The sequence below is a fragment of the Euleptes europaea genome, chromosome 2 (assembly GCF_029931775.1).
Source record: "Euleptes europaea isolate rEulEur1 chromosome 2, rEulEur1.hap1, whole genome shotgun sequence".
NCBI classification, from domain to species: Eukaryota; Metazoa; Chordata; class Lepidosauria; order Squamata; family Sphaerodactylidae; genus Euleptes; species Euleptes europaea.
Genome location: NC_079313.1, coordinates 21,464,601 through 21,487,020, shown reverse-complemented (window position 1 = coordinate 21,487,020; position 22,420 = coordinate 21,464,601). Strand labels below are relative to the sequence as shown.

Below are 22,420 nucleotides of genomic sequence, written 5' to 3'. Positions count from 1 at the left end.
GCTGTAGGTAGATAGGGGGATCAGATTCTGACACACAAGCCTTCCAAATACTCATTGGAATACTCCCTCTCTCGTGGGGTCATCTGCTGAAGCTGGAGGGTGAGAGATTCTGAACAGATAAAAGGAAGTATTTCTTCACATAACACATAGTTACATTGTGGAACTCCCTGCCCCAGGATGTGGTGATGGCTGCCAAATTGGAAGGCTTTAAGAGAGGAATGGGTGTGTTCATGGAGGAGAGGGCTATTCATGACTATTAGTAAAAAATGGGTACTAGTCATGATGCATACCTATTCTCTCCAGGATCAGAAGAGCATGCCTATTAGGTGCAGTGGATCACAGGCAGGACAATGCTGCTGCAGTTGTCTTGTTTGTAGGCTTCCAAGAGGCACCTGGTTGGCCACTGTGTGAGCAGACTGCTGGACCTTGGTCTGATCCAGAATGGCCTTTCTTATGAATGAAACAAAAAATGGCGCGTCTCTATTCACAGGAAGTTTGTCGTTGCCTAGTTTGGGGCAGATTTGTCCTGAGAGATTCCCTTTAGACAATGACACAGTTCAGCTATATTTACAATCCTTTTCTATCATCTCCCCTTTCCTGCTTCCTGGGTTTGCCTGCCCCATTGATACAGGCTTTGCTTCTCATTTAACAACATGCTCTTCCATTAAGATTCTACCCAGCTTCACATGCTCAAGCCTTGCCTGAACATGCCAGTCTTTGGTGTACATGGAGCCTATGGGACCTCCCTGATGAGGCACACCTGATGTGCCCCCATCCCTACTCAAATGGAGGGCCAGGGTCCTTGCTGTCATCTCTGGGTTACTGCACCCCCTATCTGTGTCAGGCGGAATCACCTCCCAAACTATCATCCTTCCTCGATTCGCCCAGCTCATTCAACTAGCACAGTGTAAATCCATTTCCTGCTTCCTAGCTAAGCAAACAAGAGATCTGAAGTTTGCAAGGAGTCCATCTACATGAGCCTTAGGAGGTATCTTTGAGCTAACTGGGTGCTCCCTATTCCCACAAGCCTATACCAGCAGCTGGGAACAATAGTCAGTGCTACCATTGATACTGCTAGGGTTTCTCCTTCTTTCTGCTTTAAAAGTCCGGTGGCGTGCTCTGCTCCACAGTGCAGACAGCCTTTGAAGTGCCATGGCTTGCCACCGATGTGCAATGCCTTACTTTTTGATTGACAGGGCCTCTTGCAAGGCTGGAGAGAACGTAAACCAGGAGACAGCGTCTCTTGGGAACTGACTTTTACAAAGGGCAAATTCTGCCAAGAGTTTTTTCTGTCTTCATACTCTTTCCATTTTCCTTCAGCAGCAAAAACATTCCAGATATACAAGGTGCAAAGTTACTACCTGCTTTTCTCTACGTAATTTTTTTTAAGGTCCTTTGATTGCGACACAAACAGCGAAGCAGTTACAAAAGAAACCCAGTTAAGGTTTCTTCTCTAATGCTAAGAAGGATCCAAAACAGACGCCCCATTAATGCATAATTGATCTAATATAAGCTCACCACATTAATGCTGCTGTCTGGCTTATAGCCTCTTTTTTAAAAAGGCTTTCCTGTTGGTGCAAATGCCTCGGAGCTTTCTGGCTTTCTCTTGAAGCCCCACCTTATTCACCTTGTGGTCTGGTTTGCAAAGGGCAGCCGACATCTTCTACCGTTTGGACCGGCAAAACTGGCAAGACCAGGTGGGATATGCGGCTCCACAGTCCACTCAATTTATCTGTGTCCATGTGGTTGTAGGAGCTGGGAGTGTCTGTGTTGGTGAACTTGGCCCAGAGGAAGTCCCGTACCTTCTCTTCCACATCCTGCAGGCCGACGTTCGCTTCCAATTTGTCGTCCTCCAGAAGAACAGTCAAAATCAGCGCCACGTCTTTGAAAGCTGCAGTCTCGTGGTCACAGTACTTGTAAAAAATCAAGGTGGAACCGGCGGGCAGGGATTCAAACTGATGGACTACTGCGGCCTTCCTGTCTCCATGGAAACCACTGCTCAGCTCCTCATCAATTGCCAGCTTGGCATCGTCGCTGCTCAGAGCGGATTTAGAAGCTCCGTCTACCTGTACTGTGCTACTCTGGAGAGATGAGGAGTAAGCGTTGGCTATCTGGGCGCTCAGGCACTTCAAGGTTGATTTGCCTTCCTGGGCAGCGGTGAAGATTAAGATGGCCGGTTCATTGTGGTGGGAGGTATTGAGGTGCTTCTGAAGGACTTTCCGCACCCGTCCCCACAGGTGAGGGCTTTGACCTGGGAAGCTGTCCTTTAGGGGATCAAATCTTTGCAAGAAGGCCTCCACAGCTGGGGGTTTTCGCATGTTTTCAGGCCGGGAAGTGTAATATCCACTGCAGCTTATGAAAACGGCAATCAGAGCCACACCAACTCCCAGTAAATAGCCAAGGCCTAATGGGGAGGGGGTGGAAATGGAGTGGAGACAGACAAAAAAAGCATGATTCCGTTTAATGTGCCAACATGCAAATCAAAATACACACATAGCAATGGGGTCATGATGATAGCTGCTTTAATCGTACTGAAAATACCTCCTGTCTTTATGGTTTCTTTAAGAAGTGTCTCATGATCTTCAAAATGGGAAGGAGGCCTCATATGGTGAGCTCATTCCTACTAAATAATCTGTTTACATAATCTGTTTCTTCAGGACCAGTTGCAGTTACATCAATGTAAAGGGTCCGGAATAAGGTCTCATAAACATAAAATTTCCATGTATAGTATCCAGTTCTGCCTTAATTTTTAATTTTACTCCAACATAAGACCTAGATAATGTATCCACAACAACCAGTGACCTCACTGGAGTAATTTAAAATCATAACTGCTGCAGGAAAAAATACCATTGCAATCACTGTAAATACAGTTCCCCACTTTTATTTTAAAATAGTAGTGGCTTTCTTTGCAATGAATGGCCTTTCATGCAAAAATGCATTTTTTACAAGCAGAAACAAGTGCTGTTGTCTTTTTCCTGGCCTTGATCTGGTGGACTGCCTGAAGGTAATTGACCTTTCTGATTTCCATCTTTGGCCAACCTCCTCGGCTGAGGACATTTTATAGGAGCTAGTTACTGAGTTAGGGCGCCATCTACGTTTAATTTGGGTTTGGCGTTAAAGTTCTTAGTTGTATGTTTTAATACTGATATATTTATCTGGCTTATTATATTCATTTTGTTGGAAGCCACCCTGAGCCCGGCAGTGCCAGGAAGAGCAAGGTATAAATACTTTGTGATGGTGCAGAGGATTGCTATGCACGCCAAAATGCTCCCTTCTGACCTGTAACATCCCTCTTGCTCCCCTTCTAAATCGAACATATTTAAACTCCTTACAACTAATTCCCCAAGGTAGTGGTGTGGATCTAAAAAAAAAAAGTGAAATATCTTGGTGCCACGACACTGGTATGTCCTTCTATGCACTACAGGAGAGTTATTTGTTTAACTAAAATACCTACATAAGCGGTTGCCATTTTCAGGGGCAGCCACATCTTTCTCATAACAGATTGATCTTCATCAGTAAGAAATCTGTTCAGGTGCTTTTGCTGCAAATAACTTGGGACATGCTTAGGAATGTGCACAACTTTCCACATGCAGGATGGCTGTGGGTGGCAGAGAAATTCCACGCACGAAGGAGCGCATCAGGAGACGGAGGGAAAGATATAGGGCTGGATCCTATCAGTTTTTCTGCTTGCACTTCCTCTGTTCCTCTTCATATCCCATATAGCTTTTGTCCACATGGGTCCCTAATCCCTGACACAACCTTTTCTGTAGTGAAATGGGGGCCCCTCCTCACTCTTTCACCAGCAGAAAAACTGATAGGCGGCCACACATAGTGCGGCACTGGGTCATCCTCTTGTTCTTTCCTACTACTGTTATCTTTTTTATTATTGTTTTTATTATTTTTCAAATGTATAGCCCGCCCTCATTCCCAGTCAAGCCAGGCCCAGGGTGGGTAACAACCTCTTAAACCACATAAAAAACCCTAAATCATAAAAATTAAAACACAGCATCCTAACAAGATGGCATTCCAATAAGATGACAGTAGCCACCATGGGACTGGACAAGCAGATTGAACCCCCACAGAGGCCAGAAAACGATGGGACAACTTGTGACTGCTCTCAGTTATAGGCCAGGCAGAATAGTTCCATTTTGCAGGCTCTGCGGAACTCCGTAAGATCCCGGAGGGCCCTGATGTCCCCCATCAGATCATGAGGTTCGTGATCTGACTGTGGCAGCTGTTTGCTTAAGCAATAACTTCTAACTAATAGTGGATACTAAGTTTTTGAACATTAACAATCAGAATGACATTTCAAATAGTGCAAGGACTTGAACTAGCAGTTTCTCTGCAAATCATGTAATTGTTTGTCTTTTTTTCTGTTCTTTTTGCCAGTCCTTTGCTTATTTGAGGCCAAGGTTGCTCTCACCATTGCCTAGAAAAGATCGATGATACTTCTTCATGCATTCCTGCACTCGGCTCTGCTTCCTTACTTCTTGTGAAAGGCGCTGGCTGGTATCTTCTGGAGAGGGTTCAGTCTCCGTTTTGCAGGCAGGGTGCCCTGCATGTGAGAAAAGGCACTTGAGTGGTCCTGGAAATAACTTCTCCAGTTACTGAAATTAAAGAGGTGGTGAGCAGGCCCCATCAACATACAGACGGCATGCAGAAGAAAGGTAAAGATAACCTATTTGGGTGGAGAGACTATAAATGACAGGCTGAACATGTCAAACCAGGCTTGTAAATACCTTGAGGTGAGAAAGAATTGCTTCCAAGTCACCTGGCAGAGACCAAATGTTACTACAGCTCGAGTATCCCTAATCCGGACATCAGATATCCGGACTGATCCGAAATCCGGACCTTTTGAGCCGGCATGCAGGCATTACTCACAGGCCCTCAGCATCCCCCCCCCTCTTGACCTCTGTGGGGGGTTGACCTGCTAATATTTGGCTACACGGTGGCACCTGGGTAAATTTTAAGGCCACCTCTTTATGACTGCATTATGAGGTTTTACCGTTGTTTTCTGAGGTTCTTGATGTTTGTTTAAAATTACATTCAGGCTATTGTGTATGAAGTATGTATAAAACATAACTGAATTCTGTGTTTAGACTTGGGTGCCATCCCCAAGATATCGCATTATGCATATGCAAAAATTCCAAAGTATTCCAAAATACAGAAAGATCCGAAATACAGACCACTTCTGGTCCCAAGCAGTCCAGATAAGGGATACTCATCCTGTAACAGAGATTACGTGTGGTCAAGTGAGCTACTGAAAATATTTGTGGACTAGTAGCTAGTAAGGCTGAGTCAAATAACGTGATCATACAGTGCAAATTAGGAGGGCCAGCCACAGAGGAACAGAACAGGGTTTTCTGTCGGTTGAAGCCTTTCCAAAGGCCTGTTACAACAAGCAACACAAACACACACTCCCCCCTCCCCAATATCTGAACAGCTTCACCTTTGCTGCAGAGGAAACATTTTCATTCTGAAGAAATGTCCTCAAACAACCCCATCCTAATATATATTTACAGCCAAATACTAAGCAAGTTTACTCAGAGCTAAGTCCCGCCAAGTTCAGTGGAATCATTTCGAGGTCATTAATGCTCAAAACTGCAAAGTAAGCATCTGGACTTGGAAAGAAGTACTACTGAATTCAGTGAGACTTAACTCTAAACAAAAATGCCGAGAATCTGTCTATAAGACTACAGTCTTAAACACAATCACCTAGGAGCAACAACACTGAAAACAGCAGATCATACTTCGGAGCAAACATGTCTAGGATCCAGGTAAATGCTGCACACTTACACTCATGTACCCAGGAAGAAGACCCATTGAATTCAGTAGGATGTACTGGGTAAACACAGGATTCAGTGGAGTGTTGCCAAGCTGGTGTGAACCATACGAGACATAACGGAGACTTGAAGAGCAATCCTAAACCGGTCTACTCAGAATCCTACTCAAGTCTATTCAGTGGCGCTTACTCACAGAAAAGCGTTCTTAGGATTGCACTATCATCTTGTCTTGCTAAGGGCCAAACTAAATATGGGCCTGAAGATAGCCTCTGTAGCTCAAGAATAATCATTGATACAGAATGGATCAAGATTGGTCATATACTAGGCTTACAGAATTTCGAATGCATACCTAGAAAATGCAGTCCATGTAAGACCTTTCTTTAGGGCTAATCAAAATGACGCACAAGCTTTCGAGCTCATCAGAACTCTTCATCAGGCGAGATGTTACAAAAATGCAAAAATTTTCATATCTTAAGCCCCTGCCTTGTCAGTCTTTGGTGTTAGGTGCTGACAGGCTCATGTTGAATTGCTGTAGGTGTGAGATTCCAGCACTAGCATTCCGGAAGAAGAAGCAGACAATGGAGGTGCATCTCATTTAAAACCAGAGTCTGGCAAAGTCCCAATGGCCTAGCAAAATCTATTCAACAGGGACTGGTTGGAAGATAAACAGTTTGTTGGAAGATAAATAGCTAAGGAGCACGGAGATCAACAGCTTCACCCTCTCAGGCCTCATCTGTGTTAGCCTTCTGTAGCTATGAGGCCTGATAAGAGGCCTAACAAAAAGAGAACACACCCAGATGTCGTCTAGGCCTGTACCAGAATGAGGCAGTAGCACAGCAAAGTGTTGATGTGACAGAATGGACTGTACCACTTAAAACTGTAGAGAAGGATCACAGTTCTCCAAGATCCCCCCCCCCCCCGCCATCACCGCTGCCACCACCTTAATAATTCCCTGGGAGTGAAAAACCAGTATAGCATGAGAAGGGCCAGGAAAAAAAACCTTTCTCACGGTGTGCTAATTTTTAGTCGTACAAGTTTTCACATGGGGAAACATTACTGGCCTCTCCATCCCCCTCTTGACCTCTGTCGGGAGTTGACCTGCTAATATTTTGCTACACGGTGGCACCTGGGTAAATTTTAAGGCCACCTCTTTATGACTGCATTATGAGGTTTTACCGTTGTTTTCTGAGGTTCTTGATGTTTCTGAGGTTGTTGATGTTTTAATGATATTGACGATTTTATGTATTTTAGTGGTTCTTACCTACCCTGAGCCTGGCTTGCTGGGGATGAGGGCAGGCTACAAATTTGAAAAAATAAATAAATAAATAAATAAATAAATAAATAAATAGAACTCTTCCCCACCTGCAGTGGTATTGTTTATTCTCCCACCTCATCCTACTGCATATATAGACCAGGCCTCACTCTTTCCATACACTGTTCAAAATAGGGATCCATTTCGACAAATCACTTTGGAAGTGGTATTGCCACTGTACAGCACCGCCTAGCCCTTTGTGTGAAGTTTTAGAAATCTGCAGGGCTGTCATCATACTGCAGAGTACCCAGTTAAAACACAGAACATACTATTTCCTGTTAAGGGTGGAAAACGAATGCTTTCATCCATTTTGCTTTGAACCTCGTAGTAGTAGACAGAAACCTGACAAAAATGTAGAGGCAAGAGTATTTTGGTGCACCCAAAGGGCAGTCAGTCATGTTTTTCCTCCCAGTTCTATCCCCTTGGCCTCCAGTTCAAAACCTCGATGTCCTGTTTAAATTTATGACGCCTTATCTCATTCACTTCGTAACAAGGACCCAAGAATCACACATTCAACACGGTACCATCTTTTAAAAATCCCATAGCTGGACTCCATTTTATGCATACCTTATTTGCATACCTTATTCCAAGTGCATAATTAAAATTCACTAGACCTGACTTGGGGATTTCTTTGCTGACAAATTTAAGATTGACATACTCCTTGTAAGGTGTGTAAGGGGAGCACAATAATAAACAAAAACCAAGTTGAATAGTTTATAGAGCTTCCTGACTTGGGGATTTCTTTGCTGACAAATTTTAAAGAACAAGTTGAATAGTTTATAGAGCTTCCTTATCAAGAAAAAATGATTGTCTCACCTTCAGTCAAGATCTTCTTGTCCTCTGTGCCGTCAAGTTTTTGAATTAATTTCTCCATTTCCTCTTCCAACATATCCTCTTTAATTTCTTCAGGATCCAGATGCTCAGAGGCATTCTGGCCAAGCGATCCCATGGGACTCACTTGTTCTTCAAGGATGGTTTCGGATAAGTTATCGGTTTCTTCCGTTGGGGAATCCTGAAGCACAGCTTGGGTTGAATGTCCAGTCCTTTCACTGCTATCGTCTAAAGAATTCACTGTATCTTCGTCTACAGAAGAATCAGGTAAGCTCACTGGATGAGACGGGGATTCCATGTTGCATTCTGGGTGGTCACCAGTCTCTCTCTCCATCAAAATTCCATTAGAACCAAAGGGCTTTTCTCTTGCAGAATCTTCTTCATCTACTCTAGAGGAATTCCCAGTCAAACTATTTGACTCATAGTAGAGAGGACCCAACGTCTCTGTCTCTTCAGCTGTGTCTACTGGACTAGTCTCTTGAGTTGTATTTTGGGGGGTATTAATTGTGTCACAATCTGAGGGCTGGATGGTCATCATCTTCTGTGACATCAGCTCCTGGTCTTCAGGGTAACCTGTTAAGGGCCAGCATGTCAAATGGTTGGCTTCGTGAAATAATTTGCAACTTCAAAATCATTTATGTCCTTAAGAAGCTAATTATAGTCCCATGCAGAGGAACTCCTATAGTTCACAGAGTGAATGCTTACAAGTTGCTATTTCAAATAAGCACTATGGATGAACCCACAAAGCTGCCTTAGGGTGAGTCAGACCACTCGTCTCTCAAGGTCAGTATCTACTTTGATTGGAAGACGCTCTCCAAGGTCTCAACGAGATGATTTTCACATTGCCTACCACTTGATCCTTGGAACCAGAGATGCCAGAGATTGAACCTGGCATCTTCTGCATGCAAGGAAGATACTTGAGACATGGCCCTTATTTAAGCTGCCTTACACTGAGTGTCCAGAAGCCAGGACCCTCCCCCAAAGACGTCATGGGCAAGGCCTCAACCAGCAAGTGTGGCAGCACTGATCCACTGGCTGGCAGGGACATGCCCCACCAGATGTCAGCCCACCCAGGCATGCCTTTGCATGGCAGCGGGCCTTTGAGCCCGCAAGTAGGTGATGCGAAAGACCTCTGCCTGAGACCCTGGAGAGCCGCTGCCGGTCTGAGTAGACAATACTGACTTTGATGGACCAGGGGCCTGATTCAGCATAAGCTTTGTGTGTGTTCACTTAGGGGCACTTGTCAGCCTCGATTCCAGGCCCAAGGAGAAGAGGGAGGGTTCGTGAGAGCAGGAAGTCTCACAAGGAGGGAACAGGAGATGGCATTGCAGGAGACCAGGTTGGGCTCTGACACCTCAGGCTGAGGAGGATGCAGTTGGGACACTTCCTCTTTAGGCAGTCAAGACACAGAGACACCTGAGAGAGGAGGGAGTAGCTCAATGGGATGTGAAGGACCTGGGGGACTTGAACCCCCCCATCCCCTCCATATCTGAGACCAAGCAAGAAGCACAGCAACCTCCACAGTGGTCCTCCACTCCCCCATTTTTCAGATTTCTTTTGGGTGGAAGCCTATCCCCAGATCTCCCTCCTCCACACTGAGTCAGGCCACTGGTATTGTCTACATTGACCAGCAGACACCCCCTGAGGCCTTTCACATCACCTGCTGCCTGATCCTTTTAACTGGAGATGCTAGGAACTGAACTTGGGCCATTCTGCATACAAAGCTGTACCACTTTAGGAGGGGAGGGGGTGAATCTCAGTGGTAGAGCATCTGCTTGGCATGCAGAAGATCCCAGGTTCAATCCCCGGCATCTCCAGTTAAAGACACTAGGCAGGAAGGTGATGTGAAAGACCCCTGCCTGAAACCCTGGAGATCCGCTGCTGGTCTGAGTAGACAATACTGGGGAGGGGCTGTGGCTCAGTGGTAGAGCATCTGCTTGGCATGCAGAAGGTCCCAGGTTCAATCCCCAGCATCTCCAGTTAAAGGGACCAGGCAAGTAGGTGGTGTGAAAGACCTCTGCCTGAGACCCTGGAGAGCCGCTGCCGGTCTGAGTAGGCAATACTGACTTTGACGGACCAGGGTCTGATTCAGTACAAGGCAGCTTCACATGTTGTGCACCAAGCCACCGTACCCTCCCCATTGGGTTTTGCCGTTGGACAGCATCTATCACATTTATATCCTACCCTTTATCCAATGAGCTCCAAGTGGTTTTATCCCATTTCACGCTACAAGTCTGACAGTGCCGACCTCTGCATAGGATTGTACTGCGAAACTGGCTGAAGGGAATACTGAAAATGTTGCAGCTGACTGGACTTCTCCCTCCAACTTTTCCCAGTCTGCTTTCTACCTATCAGAAGTGACTACTAGTCTCCACCACTTTCAAGCTTATTTTCTTGAAGTTGAAGACCAAAACCCTGAGGATTTACTGAGACAACCACCTACCACATACTGAGTGGTGCAGTGGTCAAAGTGTCAGACCCCAAAATGTGGTGATGGCTGCCAACTTGGAAGGCTTTAAGAGGGGAGTGGACATGTTCATGGAAGAAAGGGATATTCATGGCTACTAGTTAAAATGGATACTAGTCATGATGCATACATATTCTTTCCAGGATCAGAGGAGCATGCCTATTATCTTAGCTGCTGTGGAACACAGGCAGGACGGTGCTGCTGCAGTCGTCTTGTTTGAGGGCTTCCTGGAGGTACCTGGTTGGCCACTGTGTGAACAGACTGCTGGACTTGATGGGCCTTGGTCTGATCCAGCAGGGCTTTTCTTATGTTCTGGGAGACCAGGTTCAAACCCCCACTCTACCCATGGAAGCTCACTGGGTAACCTTGGGCCAGTCACATACTCTCAGCCCAAACCTACCTCACAGGGTCGTTGTGAGGATAAAATAAAAGACAGAGCAAGAAAAACCTGCTTGGGTCCCTACTGAGGGTAAAAGGCGGGGTAAAAATGAAGTTAAATAAATAAATGTATGGCTTTAGCCAGCTATGTTGATCCTAGAACTAAAATTAACTAAGGACATGGTCATTCCTTTGGCTCCTACTTGGTCTCATTGAAGTTGTTACTTCCAAACTGGGGGAGAAATGCCCCTCCATCTTTAATAGAGTAGGGAGATGTTCAGCAGAGGTAGAATGTTTTGTTCTCTAGGGCCTCATAAACATCTGCCATCCGATCCTCATTGAAGACAAAGTTAATCAAGACTTGAATCTGCTGGACTATGTTCTTCTTTCCTTTTACACGTTCATGGTTTTTTTGGTAGGGATTCCCCACCCCCTTCTGGACCAGTCAAGTATGCAACACATGTGATATCCAAACATACCTCCTTGAGCAGTGGGTGTGAACTGCTCTGCCATCTTCTCCTGAGTTTTGATTTTTTAAATTTATTTGGTTTCACTTTGGGGATTTTGTCAATTCTGAATGGCTGGACAGGTTGCAAACGGATCGTCCATACCATCCCCCTGTGGTCTTGGAATATCTATATATACAGATCCAGCTAAAAGAAACAAACTAAAATCAATGCTAGAAGTGGCTCGTTAAATAATACAAAACTTCTTCCTAAATAAACAGTCACACTTTTTTCCTCGCAAATTTCTAAACTAGTTTGTTTCTGCCATTCACAGCTGTATATCTCAAAAAGAGCTCTAGGACCCCATATGCTACTTACATGGAACTGTGCATGGATCTATAGGCAATATGTCGAACTTTAAAATACTGCTACACTGCCAGCAAAAGCAATCTGTGCATACATAGATGACTATTTTGCTCACTGTTTGTAAACAGAAAGAAAGTTCCCTCTGACTATAAAGTACTACTGTTAGAAGAAGGAAAACAAAAGATTTTCTTCAACAAAATTCTCAAGAAACAAGCAGGTAGAAGCCTCGATTTGTCAGTTTCAAGTAGCAGGTTTATCTCAGGATGGTCTCATATGATGTTAATGTGTTTGTGTGCTCTCTCACACACATACAAGCTTCCTCACAAATCCCCTTCAGATGTGATTCCTTACTACGAAAAAAAAAATCACTTAGATGTGGAAAGAGTTACAGTGGTGTTACCTAATGTCTGACCTTAAGCTTTTTTCTTTTAAGCATATCAAACATGCTGATAAACTTAACAGAAATCTTCCTCTGTAGACTTACGTTAAATAATTACAGTGGGTAGCCGTGTTAGTCTGTCTGCAGTAGTAGAAAAGAGCAAGAGTCCAGCAGCACCTTAAAGACTAACAAAAATATTTTCTGGTAGGGTATGAGCTTTCTGAAGAAGTATGGTATCTGAAGAAGTGAGCTGTGGCTCACGAAAACTCATACCCTACCAGAAAATATTTTTGTTAGTCTTTAAGGTGCTACTGTACTCTTGCCCGTATCTATCTATCTATCTATCTACCTACCTACCTACCTACCTACCAACCATGGGATATCTTAATATGATTGACAGCTGTGGCTCACGAAAGCTCCTACCCTACCAGAAAATATTTTTGTTAGTCTTTAAGGTGCTACTGGACTCTTACCTGTATCTATGTTAAATAAGAGAGAGAAATTGGTTCTTGTAGGTTATCCGGGCTGTGTAACCGTGGTCTTGGAATTTTCTTTCCTGACGTTTTGCCAGCAACTGTGGCAGGCATCTTCAGAGGAGTAACACTGAAGGACAGTGTCTCTCAGTGTCAAGGGTGTAGAAAGAGTAATATATAGTCAGAAGGGGGTTGGGTTTGAGCTGAGTCATTGTCTTGCAAAGTATCAAAGGTAATGTGCTAATCATTGTCCTGGAAGTATCAAGATAATGTGCTAATGACGGTGTGGTATGTTAATATGGAACCATTGTATCCTGAAGTGATCTGTTAATGTGTGAAGTCCAAAGCTAATCTGCATGGCTATTGTTGACTATAGTCTTTGTTAGTCTGGAGGCTTTTTAGGACAGGAAGCCAAGCCTAAAAAACCTCCAGACTAACAAAGACTACAGTCCACAATAGCCATGCAGAGTAGCTTTGGCCTTCACACATTAACAGATCACTTCAGGATACAATGGTTCCATATTAACATACCACACCCTCATTAGCACATTAGCTTGATACTTACAGGACAATGACTAGCACATTACCTTTAATACTTTGCAGGACAATGACTCAGCTCAAACCCAACCCCCTTCTGACTATATATTACTCTTCCTACACACCTGACACTGAGAGACACTGTCCTTCAGTGTTACTCCTCTGAAGATGCCGGCCACAGCTGCGGGCGAAACGTCAGGAAAGAAAATACCAAGACCACGGTCACACAGCCCGGATAACCTACAAGAACCAATGAACTCTGACCGTGAAAGCCTTCGACAAGATTAAGAGAGAATAAATTCAGGCACGTGGGGAAAGCAAACGGATCCCCTTGTACGCTAATCACTAAATTCCTTCTCCCCGAACACAGATTTGGACTGCAATACCCACATCCTCAGGCGAACCAAATTTCTCTCTCCTTACCTCCTCCTGACCGATTGCTCTTCTCAGGACCGATCAGGAAACAAAAGCGAAAGAGGAATCCCCGTCTTCTTTGCAGAAAGTTAGTTCAAGCAGGCGCTTCCCGGGTGCCCATGCCTATTCTCTGCTCCTGGTCGTTGTTTTGCATAGAAACTGCAACGCCCAGATTCAGCCCACTGTCTCCCCCCGGTTCCTCCGCTGGAAACCAAACTCGCAGCCGGGCAGTCACCGGCCCCTGCCCTGAGTTCCTTTCGACGTCAACGCGACCTTCGATTCCAGCCGCAGGAAGCTGCTCCATGGAATGCTGGGACGTGTAGTTTTCTGTCCCCCTCCGCGACCATTGGCGACACAAAGGGGCGTCTGGAGCCAGGAGGCGTTTCCGGGTCGGAGTTCAGTCGTGCTCCTTCCAACTTGGAACTCTCGCTTTCTGGCCACGTTTCCCGGGTCTCAACGCAGACAATTCACAGTGGGTGGCCGTGTTAGTCTGTCTGCAGTAGCAGAAAAGGGCAAGAGTCCAGTAGCACCTTAAAGACTAACAAAAATATTTTCTGGTAGGGTAGGAGCTTTCGTGAGCCACAGCTGTCAATCATATTAAGATATCCCTAGATAGATAGATAGATAGATAGATAGATAGATAGATAGATAGATAGATAGATAGATACGGGCAAGAGTCCAGTAGCACCTTAAAGACTAACAAAAATATTTTCTGGTAGGGTAGGAGCTTTCGTGAGCCACAGCTGTCAATCATATTAAGATATCCCAGATAGAAGATAGATAGATAGATAGATAGATAGATAGATAGATAGATAGATAGATAGATACGGGCAGGAGTGCAGTAGCACCTTAAAGACTAACAAATATATTTTCTGGTAGGGTAGGAGCTTTCGTGAGCCACAGCTGTCAATCATATTAAGATAGATAGATAGATAGATAGATAGATAGATAGATACGGGCAAGAGTCCAGTAGCACCTTAAAGACTAACAAAAATATTTTCTGGTAGGGTAGGAGCTTTCGTGAGCCACAGCTGTCAATCATATTAAGATATCCCAAGATAGATAGACAGATAGATAGATAGATAGATAGATAGATAGATAGATAGATACGGGCAGGAGTGCAGTAGCACCTTAAAGACTAACAAAAATATTTTCTGGTAGGGTAGGAGCTTTCGTGAGCCTGTGGCTCACGAAAGCTCCTACCCTACCAGAAAATATTTTTGTTAGTCTTTAAGGTGCTACTGCACTCTTGCCCGTATCTACTACTGCAGACAGACTAACACGGCTACGCACTGTAGATACTGAAGAAGTGAGCTGTGGCTCACGAAAGCTCCTACCCTACCAGAAAATATTCTTGTTAGTCTTTAAGGTTGCCCGTATCTACTACTGCAGACAGACTAACACGGCTACGCACTGTAGATACTGAAGAAGTGAGCTGTGGCTCACGAAAGCTCCTACCCTACCAGAAAATATTTTTGTTAGTCTTTAAGGTGCTACTGCACTCTTGCCCGTATCTACTACTGCAGACAGACTAACACGGCTATGCACTGTAGATACTGAAGAAGTGAGCTGTGGCTCACGAAAGCTCCTACCCTACCAGAAAATATTCTTGTTAGTCTTTAAGGTGCTACTGCACTCTTGCCCTTTTATATTGGAAGTGAGCTGTGGCTCACGAAAGCTCCTACCCTACCAGAAAATATTCTTGTTAGTCTTTAAGGTGCTACTGCACTCTTGCCCGTATCTACTACTGCAGACAGACTAACACGGCTACGCACTGTAGATACTGAAGAAGTGAGCTGTGGCTCACGAAAGCTCCTACCCTACCAGAAAATATTCTTGTTAGTCTTTAAGGTGCTACTGGACTCTTGCCCTTTTATATTGGAAGTGAGCTGTGGCTCACGAAAGCTCCTACCCTACCAGAAAATATTCTTGTTAGTCTTTAAGGTGCTACTGGACTCTTGCCCTTTTATATTGGAAGTGAGCTGTGGCTCACAAAAGCTCCTACCCTACCAGAAAATATTCTTGTTAGTCTTTAAGGTGCTACTGGACTCTTGCCCTTTTCTACTACTTAACACAGATAAGCAGGAGAGTCCTGGCAGACAAACAGGACTGAGCAACCAAAACGAGCAGGGGGGCTTAGAGCAACTGCCCTATGAGGAGCGATTAAAACTCTTAGGGCTGTTTCGCTTGGAAAGAAGGCGGCGGAGGGGAGACAGGATAGAGGTCTATAAAATTATGCATGGTTTGGAGAGAGTGGACAGGGAGACGTTTTTTTCCCTCTCCCATAATACCAGAAAGCGGGGTCACCTGGAAGCTGGAGGGTGAGAGATTCAAAACAGATAAAAGGAAGTATTTCTTCACACAACACATTGTTAAATCGTGGAACTCCCTGCCCCAGGATGTGGTGATGGCTGCCAACTTGGAAGGCTTTAAGAGGGAAGTGGACATGTTCATGGAGGAAAGGGGTATTCATGGCTACTAGTTAAAATGGATACTAGTCATGATGCACACCTATTCTCTCCAGGATAAGGCCTATTATCTTAGGTGCTGTGGGACACAGGCAGGATGGCGCTGCTGCAGTCGTCTTGTTTGGGGGCTTCCTGGAGGCACCTGGTTGGCCACTGTGTGAACAGACTGCTGGACTTGATGGGCCTTGGTCTGATCCAGCAGGGCTTTTCTTATGTTCTTAGGATTTTATCCCAGCATAAGTTTTCAGCGGGCTGGAGTCCACATTGTCACGTGCATGTAGCGTGTCTTCACTAGACAAACATTTATATTTGAGTTAGATTTGATTCCAGTAGCACCTTAAAGAGACCGACAAGATTTTCAGGGTGCCAGATTTCGAGAGACACAGCTCCCTTCGTCAGATACGAGAGGGAGCTTTGACGCTCGAAAGCTCATACCCTGAAAATCTTGTCAGTCCCTAAGGTGCTACTGGAATCGAATCTAACTGTTGTGCTGCCGACCAACACGGCTACCCTCCGAAACTAATTTATATTGGATGTTGTGGAAATAAAATAATAAATAGCGGGGTCAAAGGACCATGAAACGCAGGCTGTGGAGAGTGAGACCTGCCCTTTCGGAATTTTTGACAGCATGGTATCTCTGGTGCAAAGATCGGATTGAATACAGTCTGCTTTGGTTGCAAGGACAAAATCATGCACTCCTTTTTGAAGAAAGCTCCCACAAGACACGCGCAGCCAATGTAACAATTCGCAGAAGGTATGAAAGGGAGAGAGAAAGGCGAGTGTAAAGAAATTTACCTTTTTTTTGTTTTGCCACCAGGGGGACAAAGTTTCATGCAAAGGAAGCCAGCAACAACCGGGAACTTCTTTTTCCAAATCATTTTTCCCCCTATTGGTTGTTGCTTTGAGGAGGCAAAGAACTGTTTAATTAAAACAATAATAGAACACAATCTAGTCACGGTTAAGCCATTTAACAATCACCGGTTTCAATAGAAAGGAACCAGGCATCTTACTGCTCCCAATGGAATCTATGGGATTTAAAAAGAATTCAGCTTGGGTTGTAGGGTTGCCAACCTCCAGGTACTAGCTGGAGATCTCCTGCTATTACAACTGATCTCCAGCTGATAGAGATCAATTCATGTCAGGCCTTTGCTGCCTGCTGGAGTAGAGATCTGCCAGGTGCAGGCCAGAGGCTGGCTGCCTGTCAGGGTCAGGAGCTGGCTGGCGCTCAAGGTTGAGTTCTCAGGCTTCCGATCCTGTGTACAAATGTGATTATCACTATTATGACTTCATTCTCTGGGAATTGTTACCACACAGCTTCCGCGCCTTGTTGCTCTTTCTCTGCCTAGAATGTTTTTATACTTCAGCTCTTGTATGTAACCCCATTAATAGCCTCACTCGCCCGTGGGGTGGTCAGCTTCTTTTAATCTGTCTTTTTGCTCCTAATAAATTAGCATTGTTTAGGATCCCCTGCCTGAGCGTATCTATTATTGGGATGCTAGGGATGGACGCCTGAGTTTGACAATTCACCTATCAGCTGGGGCGGGGTTTGGAGAGGGGAGGGACTTCAGTGCTATAGAGTCCAATTGCCAAATGGCCATTTTCTCCAGTTGAACAGATCTCTGTTGGCTGGAGATCAGTTGTAATAGTGGGAGATCTCCAGCTAGTACCTGGAGGCTGGCAACCCTAAGAAGGAGCCTTGGCTGGGAGGTTATACAAGGCTGAGGCTGGCCCACTAGCCTGATTTAATTATCTGCTCTGAAAGCAGCATATGACACAACATCACCATCCCTTCCTCCCACCAGATGTAGGCTCAGTGCTCATTGTGCATGCTGTGGAGGGGGACAGCAATGTGTAGCGCATCTCCTCCCACAATCACAGCCCAATCCACCTGCCAAAAGATGCCATAATTCCCAGGCACAGTTATGCAGTTTAAGCCTGCCGGCAGTAGCACAACAATTATTGGGGTGGCCCTGTAGCTACAGGCCTACCTACAGTATCTGTTTTTTTTCCATATCCAGAATGAGATACATGACTCCTAGATTAGGATTCGATGAGACAGGAGCAAGTGTTTTCCATACTGTCCGGTGTATCAGACAAGAACTGGGTTAGGAAATGCAAATAGGAAATTCAGTAACATAATTTATGCATATGTCCAGGGAGGGCATTCCAAACAGGTAAAAGTAGATCAGATGTTCAGAGGTACCTACAATGGAAATGTCATGAAAGAAACATGTTGGATTGGGAAAGACAGGAACCCTGGAGAACAGAGGTTGTAAGCTTACAAGTCATTTATTTTTGACAGGACCAAGTGAAATACAACATGAATAAGCCTTTGTATCTCTTGCCAAAGAAAACTGGTATCCAAGCTTCCTTTGTTTAAGATATACATGGGAACCGAGAATAGGTGTATACAGCCGAATTATATTGTTACTTGTGCTTATATAACACCATCGTTGTACAGGATGTTTTATAGCCTTGTGAACAGGCACAAGAGCAACTTGTTGTTATTTTATTAAATTTCTACTCCGCTCTCCCCAGCCAAGGCTGGGCTCAGAGGAATTATTGTATTGCTTAGTTTCAGCTCCAGGTTGTTTCATAAACTGTCTGAGGTGTCCATACTATTCCTTGAAAACTAGGTTCCTTGAAAACTAGACCTCTAGGATGTCTGGATATATTAGTAGCGCTCTTCAGACACGGCATCCACACAAACTGGGAACCAGCCAACTACACATATCAGGAGTGGGCAGTCCCACAATGCACCTAACAATCACATCACTGTTTCATATAAATTGGGCAACATGTGGATTCTCCCTGCATGTACGGCTTCCATACACATGAACAAGTACCTGTGAACACATGAAGCTACCTTATACTAAAGAGCCAGTGTGGTTTAGAAGTTACAGTGTTGGACTAGGTTCTGGGAGACCCAGGTTCGAATCCCCTCTCTGCCCTGGAAACTTGCTGAGTGACCTTGGGCCAGTCTCACGCACACTCAGCCTAACCTACCTGACAGAGTTGTTGTGATAAAATTGATAAGAGGAGAACAACATAAGCCACTTTGGGTCCCCGCTGCAGAGAAAGGCAGGTTATAAATGAATAGAATGATTTTTTTTTAAACCAGACTAATGTTCAGTAGTGTCTAAGACTGGCAGTAGCTCTCCAGGGCCTTAGGTATAGGTCTCTCAAATCACCTGATCCTTTTAGCTGGAGATATTGAGGACTGAACCTGAGACCTTCTAGATGCCAAACTGTTGCTTTGCCATTTATCCACAGGTCTCCACCTGATTATATGTGTATAAGGAAAAGGGCTGGAAACTTGCTTTAAAAAAAAGATAGCTGGGAATTCAGAGGTGCTCGTGTGGCAATGGATTGCAGGGGCTATGCAGGGAGAACTACCACGTGGACCTTGAATTACTACTGTGGGGAAGCAGCCTAGGTTGTGAAGCTGTACCCTTGGCCAATATAAGCCCTGAGGAGCAGGGAAACAGATAAATATGTATTGGCAACCAATCCAAGCACAACATTAGTTACTGGTAATTAAACTCATGATGTCCCTTTGAGATACATTATAGACACACAATTGGGGCTACATATTTCACACTGAGAAATTCTTATCAGTTTATCAGTAAAAAAAACTTGTTGCTAGATAGATCTTCAAGAATCTTTGTGGCATTTGGGAGTTTTTCTACTCAAATGTTTATTTAGACTAGGCATTTGAATATGCTGTTTCCATTAAGATGCCCAAACTGCAAAACAATAAGAGCAAACAGATTCTGCAAAGATTTATGCAGGATAATAACCCTGAATCGACCTATCTGAGTAAAGTTTACATTAAAGCTTTCGTGCTCACATACCTTGAAGAGTTGCCCAGAAAATCCTTTTGGCTCTAACTAAATGCTCAGCCATATAAATTACATTCACTTGTACTGAAGCAGTTAAAATATTAAAACAAACAACTTTTTTTGGTTTTTCAAACACCAATTTCCTTTCCTAATTAAAATTTGCTTTTAACATTAATACAGTTTCCCATCAGTCCTTTTCACAGACACACATGTAACAGCTGCATGTGGAGACAAGGAAGTAGAGAGAAGGACATCTACAGTCCAAAGTAGGACTTTGAGCTGAGCTGAATATGAGAAAGAGAGCAGGTGCTATAAGAAATATAATTAGTGATTAATTGTTTCAGTCTGAGTAATGTATAACACATTTTATATTGTTGTTTTATGTGCTATGTACGCCTTGCCTGTCAGCCAAGGTCCCAAAACAGTTGGGGAATTTACTGCAGGTTCTAAGGAGGGTTTCCCAATGATGCACTCCAAACAAAACAGAGCCATTAACATAATGCTTTATTAAAAGCTCGAGCTGAGAAATTCTCCTAGTCTAAGTAACTTGAAGACAGGGAAGTACTACTGAGCTCATTATGCCTACAACTTTTATAGTTTTAATAATATCACAGCGTTACTAGGGAAGAAGTAGAAAAGTAAAATTATCCCATCCAATTAGACAGAAGAAAGCATTGGCATATACAACTAAGAAATTGTATCTAGCTTCTAAAAAGCTGCGGGGAGGGTTAGTCAAATTTCTACTCTGTACCCCCTTATCAATACTTAAGGACAGACACCTAGTCTTCTTTGACAATTAGTATTTTTAGAAAAACAAAGCCAGCAGAAACACTTGTCAGGGTACAAAGGTTCATTTTTTAGCCAGAGAAGAGCCTTGCAGAAAAGAAAGAGGGCTTCATTTATGCTAACTTAGAATTCACTCACAACAGCTAACAACAAAACATTTTTCTACCCTACACTGCTCTTTTTTGTAACAAATCTAGAATTTAAAGCGGACCAGTGAAAAGCAAATTGGACACTTTAATCTTAATAGCTCAGTTTACTGGAATTTGTAATCCAGCTTGGAATTTCAGTTTTCGGTAAAGTTACTAACCTTGGTGCAAAATGTAGCTGCGGAACCAGAAAGATGTTGGAAACAAAATGAACAAAGAAGAAATATTTAAGAGGGAACCTCATTGTTTTAAATTGAACACAGGACGCCTGGGCAGGGTTTTTGCACACTGTGTCGCTATGGGTACAATGATATGCACACTTACTCAGGAGAAAGTTCCACTGAACCCAGTGGAACTTGCTCCTAAGTAAACACGCCTAGGATTACCCTGCACATTCAAGAGGCCTCGTATTTGTAATAGATTAATGGAGGGGCAGAGAGAGGTCTAGAGTTACCAGTCTCCAAGTGGGACACGGGGTTCTCCTGGAATTCCAACTGATCTCTATACCACAGAGATCAGCCCCTCCATAGATAGTGGCAGCTCTGGAGGACAGGAATGGAAGGCCCTCCCCATGCGCTGTCCTCAAATCTCCAGGAACTTTCCAAGCTAGAGTTGGCCACCCTATAAACCAGAGAGCCTCCAGCAGGCCACATTCCACCCCAGCGGCATTTACTGACGTGGAGACTAGAGAGAAGGATCTGAAAGTCTTCTGCAGGGCCTGCAAGACAGAGCTTTTCCACCAGGCCTACAATTGAGGACAGCCGCCTCAATTCATCAGCTTATATTACCTATACCATCTTACTGGCCTCCCCCCCTTCTCCTCCTTGAGTGGGAACAACACAAGCAAAGGGTTGCCATCTGTACGGTCCCTACCGTTTTAGACTTGGTGCGCCATCGTGTTAGGGTTTTAGACTTTTATTGTTGGTTTTATCATGGATATTTATCGGTTGTTGTATTTTAAAATGATGTGACCCGCCCCGAGCCAGCGTGCTAGGGAGGGTGGGTTATAAGTCAAGGAGGGAGAAAGAGAAGAAAGAAAGAAAGAAAGAAAGAAAGAAAGAAAGAAAGAAAGAAAGAAAGAAAGAAAGAAAGAAAGAAAGAAAGAAAGGAAAGAAAGAAAGAAAAGAAAGAAAGACTACAGCTCAAACTAGGGCTTTGATTACACAGCCCAAATAATGCACTTTCAATCCACTTTCACTGCACCTCAACCATTGGACGAAAATGCACGGTCGCTTTAGCCTCCTTTCTTCCCTGTTCCAGCCAGGATTCAGCCAGGATCGGTTCAGCCAAATGCATGCGTTTGATCCTGGCTGAATCCTGGCTGGAACAGGGAAGAAAGGAGGCTAAAGCAACCGTGCGTTTTTGCCCATTGGTTTCAGGGGGCTTCGGGCAAAAACGCATGGTTGCCTTAGCCTCCTTTCTTCCCTGTTTCAGCTAGGATTCAGCCAGGATCAAACGCATGCATTTGGCTGAACCGATCCTGGCTGAATCCTGGCTGGAACAGGGAAGAAAGGAGGCTAAAGCGACCGTGTGTTTTCGCCCATTGTTTGCAAGTGGAGTTTGCCAATTCACACAGCAAAATCCACCTTCAAAGTGGATTGAAAATGGATCGAAAGCGCATCCTTTGGGCGGTGCGAAAGCTGAACGTGAGAGAGCAAGTGCTACAAAGCAATACAATTAGAGATTGTCGAAGGCTTTCACGGTCGGAGTCCATCGGTTCTTGTAGGTTATCCGGGCTGTGTGACCGTGGTCTTGGTATTTTCTTTCCTGACGTTTCGCCAGCAGCCATGGC

General features: G+C 44.4%; 2 protein-coding genes across 2 annotated transcripts in view; both read right to left on the bottom strand.

Annotated features, from left to right (window-relative positions):
* The window catches only part of LOC130473929 (E3 ubiquitin-protein ligase RNF146-like), a 171,912-nt gene that overhangs the window by 58,920 nt on the left and 90,572 nt on the right, over nt 1-22,420 (bottom strand). The window lies entirely within an intron of this gene.
* On the bottom strand, nt 1,423-11,369 carry LOC130473928 (torsin-1A-interacting protein 2-like). Its single transcript, XM_056845575.1, has 4 exons — nt 11,251-11,369; nt 7,912-8,499; nt 4,424-4,555; nt 1,423-2,404 (listed from the first exon to the last, which is right to left on the bottom strand). Exons 1-4 carry the CDS (start codon nt 11,282-11,284, stop codon nt 1,620-1,622), a joined length of 1,539 nt encoding a protein of 512 aa, XP_056701553.1. The 5' UTR covers nt 11,285-11,369; the 3' UTR covers nt 1,423-1,619.

Coding starts and splice junctions, on each gene's coding strand:
- LOC130473928 (XM_056845575.1), bottom strand. CDS start 11,284: ATGGCAGAGCAGTTCACACCCACTGCTCAAGGAG. Junction 8,500..11,250: donor CACACCCACTGCTCAAGGAG/GTATGTTTGGAT, acceptor GGCCCTTAACAG/GTTACCCTGAAGACCAGGAG. Junction 4,556..7,911: donor CAAGAAGATCTTGACTGAAG/GTGAGACAATCA, acceptor TCTCACATGCAG/GGCACCCTGCCTGCAAAACG.